This window comes from Diaphorina citri, unplaced genomic scaffold (genome assembly GCF_000475195.1).
Source record: "Diaphorina citri unplaced genomic scaffold, Diaci psyllid genome assembly version 1.1 scaffold4915, whole genome shotgun sequence".
Taxonomy (NCBI): Eukaryota; Metazoa; Arthropoda; class Insecta; order Hemiptera; family Psyllidae; genus Diaphorina; species Diaphorina citri.
In genome coordinates, this window is record NW_007382299.1 from 3837 (window position 1) to 9210 (window position 5374).

The 5374-nt window shown below is 38.0% G+C and overlaps 1 protein-coding gene across 1 annotated transcript; it reads left to right on the forward strand.

The window, feature by feature from the left end:
• Nucleotides 1–1953: 1953 nt before the first annotated feature.
• LOC103521285 lies at nt 1954–5289 on the forward strand (the record flags this gene model as incomplete). The annotated part of the gene is made up of 2 exons (XM_008486396.1): nt 1954–2011; nt 3905–5289. Coding segments are annotated over exons 1-2 (1443 nt in total), but the record flags the coding sequence as incomplete, so codon positions are not given.
• Nucleotides 5290–5374: the final 85 nt, after the last annotated feature.

Here is a 5374-nt window from a genome sequence, read left to right on the forward strand (position 1 = left end):
CATTTGAAACCTTCATGGTTTAATATCAAGGTCAGTATTTATGTCCGAGAGATTTCATCCATCTACAACAATTAACCTCTCTATTATTTTTAAGTTCTGGCTGTCAAAACTAAACCATTATTTAAAATAATTAACATGGACAACATCAACATCGAAACAGGAAGGATAAGATCTGGAGGAATATAAATAGAAGAAAAGTTCGGCACTATGATGTCCATGGAATGGATGGACATTAAGACGAGTTTAATAATTGAGATCCTTTGGCGAGTTTGAACCGTCTAATACACAGCTGAGAAGATCTTAGTTTCCTGCTTAAAGAAAAGGTTTCAATAGAACTATGTCTCTTTCATACAAATAGTATAATAAAAAATAATCTTAAACCATCCTCAATATAACTACAACCCGAGAAGTGGAATGGTCTGTCAACTGTGACAGTGGTTACCTTAGCCTGGTAAAAGACGCCTCCCATACATTGTCAATGGAAGACACAGACGGTAGAGGGTGTAAAGAAGAGCACTCCTCCAGTACTAAACCAAAGAACCAACTGATATTTATAGTCTACAACAAGACTAGAACACTTCTACTATTCCTCAAGTTCCTGTGACGATCAGTACAATTTGGACAACGATGGACCCGACCCCTGTTATACTCGGTGCCCCCAATTGATGTTTTGTCAGTGGTACATTCGCGCTACTAGTAGTTATACATGTAACTATCTACCGTGTACATCAAACTAAACTAATTGTCTACCTTAACAAAGAATCTAAGACAATGATTATTATTAAATATTCATCCGACTACTCACTACTAGAAAAGCACTAAACAACTTGGGGCACAATAGCATTAATTATTATACTTGCGTTTGGACCATATGGACAGTGGAAGGATCCACGCAGGTAGGTTATAACACATTAATTATATTAGGGCGACCACTCTTCCTACTTTATGAATGCAACTAAATACATAGCAAAACTTTTATTAAGTCAACTTTAATTGAATGACACGCGCGACAAAAGTTTGTTTTCTGGTGTACCCGCTCGAACTCTTTCAATCGGGTTTTAGGTTATTGGATAAGTCACCTATTAAGTCAATGCCAAACAAGACTCGCTTATCCAAAATTGACGCCCATGAAAAGCCGTTCGAAGGGTCGCCAACGGGTACACAGAAAACCCAAGCTTTCCTGTCACGCGGTGTCACTTCTTCAATTAAATTCATTGGACCAGCACACACCTATCAATCCGGTGGAGTGTGTATTTGAACCTAGTATTGAGAACTTAATGAAAGCTATAGTTCCTAATAAACATCAAACCACTATCAAAACATTCAAATATAAGTACGGATTTATTTGATACTTGAGCCTAGGATAAGAATTAAACTTTAATGTACACTTAGAAGAACGAAGTTACCTATGTGGTTGTCGTAATAACTGCAACAACTTAATACCCATTAGAGACAAGAGAGATATTTCCGGCTTGGAAAGCTTTTAATGCATCCACTTCCAAGCAGAGCATTTAAAAGATCAAAACAGCGCATTTCTTTCATTATCGGAAACATTTGCAGCTTCTTTCATATCGTCAATTTCCAATTCACTATCGGAACATTGCCTATATTATGCTAGGTAATCTGAAAAAAAAAACTAATTGAACAACAACTCCAAGTGTATTTGCATTTGTGAATCATCCATTCCTGATTAGATAACTTTTTCCCGACCTACGTTATTAGAATTTCACATGGTCATTGACTTTGTGGAAGAACGGAAAAATACATAAAAAATGTGGTACATTTCTACCATGGTAAAAATAAAAGGTGCTCTCGAAGTCACAACAATCCAAAGAGATTAAAAATAATATAAAAACACTCTCAGCAGAAATGAGACCATTAGCAGTACCACATCTTGTAAAACAATTGAGACAATAAGTTTAAACAGACGTCAAAATAAAACCAACAACCGGAATGACGGAAGTAACTCTAGGATGGCAACCAAACACCATCACCATTCATCTCCTCAGATGTCAATCATTGAGAACGCGTGACTTGAACATATTATGTCGAGTGAAAAAGTTATACAAGAACAAAAAGGGATTGTTCTTGGAGAAACAATCAAGGCAACTTGTTCAAAGAAATATTTACCATCAAAGGAGAGTCAAATAACAAGTATTCTGAAAGGAAAGAAATGTTGAGCTATTCACATAATTAAATACAGAATTCCAAGTGATTATGAAACCCAACAGTGGCCAAGATTAACTTGTTCACCCTGTATACACTAACTGTCCCCACAAACCCAGATAATTTGAAAAACAAAAGTAGCACGAAACATTGCCAAAGATTTGAGAAGAACAATGCTGAACACAATTGACATTCTTCTATCTGATATCAATCATGCCATTCCAAACAGTTCAATAAGTTTTATGTAACCAAAACACAAAACCAAACCCCACGGCAGAGATTCACAGTGACCAAGATATAATTGTTACTAACAACCTAGTAACAGTTCACATCCAATACATAAACCTAACAATGAATAGCGAGATCTGAGCGTGGAAATGAATTAGAGAAGACATTGATACTAGTTTCCAGGCTAAATATTAGACCGATTCGCACAATTAACACCTCGCTCTACCTGTACGAGTGTCATAGTACTTCTATATCAATCTCAAATATGGAACAGACATGGTTAACATATCAGATGTTGTGGTGCAGGTCACTGAATTGCAATTCTCTCTACTAGAAATACTAGGATACGCTTGTTATCATTTGCTGGGCGGTTTACATGTGTAGGTATTCATTTGTTTGCCTAGTGGTAAATACACGCGGTTTGAACCATATTCATAAAATCTCGGACAATCATAATGCTCATGTTCTACCACGCATTGGATATAATTACCTATAGACTGCATGGTCGACTGATAGTGATATGACATTCCATGGACAAATTAGACTATACCGACGAACTTCTATTTCATATAATATGCGGTATCACCCAAATTATTTCACTGAATAAGGAAAGTAATAAGACTAATAAGTAATCAATATGGAATGAGCATGGTCAGCGAGGTTTGTCATATCATAATTGGAATTTCTATCTTTTCTTTGAAATATAGACAGGTTTCAAGACAAACCTTTTCAAAATCAGGAATCCCCAACAATGACCGTATTGACCGTGTTTAATCGATGCATTATTCTGTTGCGATATACATAGGTATGTTTGAATAGATCCATGACTATGGGATTATGCTCACATCATTATCACAAGTTAATTGTCCTACTTCTAACTTGTATGACTATGTATAGGATCATTATATCACAGATAAATATAAAATCAATACACATACATAGAGTGTGTGTTATGTCATGGATTTGTTCCGAATGTTTTATCACATAGGCGCTTGGGGCAGTTATCGAAATTATTAATCTAAGATATCCATGGCCACTAGGTTATCTCGGGGAGATAGACAACTATTTGGATCTTATAACCGAATATGAATCTCAAACCAAATGGAGGGAATTTGGTGACTCCAAAATTTTCTCTCCATTTTTCAAGGAAATGTGGAAAGCTTATAAGGAGGTTCACAGTAACGTGTAACAGCACCTGAAATGAGTGACGACCTGAAGACCAAGGCTCATTAGAAGTTGGGCTTGTCGAGACTCGAGACGTTGTTTGTAAAAATGAGTTCACTTACATCTTCCCCTGCTTCCTCATATCATTCTCTATCTTCTTCCTCTTTCCACTCTCTTTCTTCCCCGGACACCTCTACCTGTTCGTCCACTTCAGTCTCAACATTCGATCGCCTACAAACTCTATTTACTCCGTATCGTAAGCAGTTTAAATGTGTTCATATCAACGCAGAATCACTGACGGCTCACTACCCTGCATTCCTTAGTTCTTTTTCCGACTTATCTCTAGGTGCTGTGTTGGTGACAGAAACATTTCTCAAGCCATCTATACCCTCTTCAATGGTAAGTTTCGTCGGATACAATCTCATTAGGAATGACAGACTGCATAAAGGCCGTGGAGGAGTAGCTATTTATCTTCGTGGTGACTTCGAATACAGTATTGCTGCCATGTCTAATGGAAATGTTGAGGGTAGTATGGAGTACATCTTCTTAGAGATTAGGATTAATAATTCAAAGTTGCTTCTTGGCGTTGTGTACCGCCCACCTAGAAGATCTTTTGTAGAATTTCTCACCGAATATGAAAATATTCTGGCTGATTTTGTTCCGGTGTACTCCAATATCTTGATTCAGGGGGACTTCAACTGCAATCTTCTTAATGACACCTCAGAATCATCTTCATTTCACTCTCTCATTGACACTTTGTGTCTTGAAGTCCTTCCTACAGGTGCAACCTTTCACCTCCCTTCTGGTTACAGTTCACTTTTGGATCTCTCCATGACTTCTTCAAGTAATAAAATTAAACTTCATGGAAGTTTAAGTATTCCTGGTTTTACTAACCATGATCTCCTGTATGTTGTGTACGACTTGCGCTGTTCAAAGTCAAGAAATCTCCTCATCACATACAGAGATTATAAGCATCTGAATTTGGAGGAGCTTCTTCGGACGCTCTCTGAAGTCAATTGGGATGTCAAAATATATCAAGTGCAGTCTGTCAATGATAAAGTCGCTAGTTTTTGTGAGATCATTTCTGAGCTCTACGATAAATTTGTACCAGTCAAGCAGTCTCGAGTTAAGCGCCGCCCTGCACCCTGGTTAACCGATGAACTCAAGAGAAAAATGAACGCTAGGGACAGGGCGCATGCGCAATATCGGAGAACTAAATCTCCTCTTGACTGGGAAAAATATCGTAAGCTACGAAATAGGTGTACGCACGCATGCCGGGACGCGCGAAGGGGACACATTGTTGAATATATCTCTGAGGGTTCTCCAGACAATATTTGGCCTTTGTTGAAAGGTATGGGAGTTGGTCCTGATCAACACTCTTCTGATAATTCTTCTAACTCTGTTGATCTCAATGGGCTGAACTCTCATTTTACCACTAATCCTGCGCAAGTTAATGGTGACGTTAAGACTAGGACTCTTCAACAAATCCAGTCTCTACCCAAACCCGACTGTCCATCATTTGACTTTAGAGATGTTACATCTTCTGAAGTATCCACTGCCTTGTCCGCTATAAAGTCAAATGCTACTGGTAATGACGGTGTTTGTCTTCGGTTTATTAAACTGTTCTTGTCTTCTATTCTTCCCGTGTTGACTCACATCTATAATGAATCTCTGTCCTCCCATGTTTTCCCCGACATGTGGAAATACTCTTTGGTCACACCTATTCCCAAGGTAAAAACCCCTTCTTCTACCAATGATTATCGACCAATATCTATTCTCCCGGTGCTATCCAAAGTTTTTGAACGCCTAGTCTATG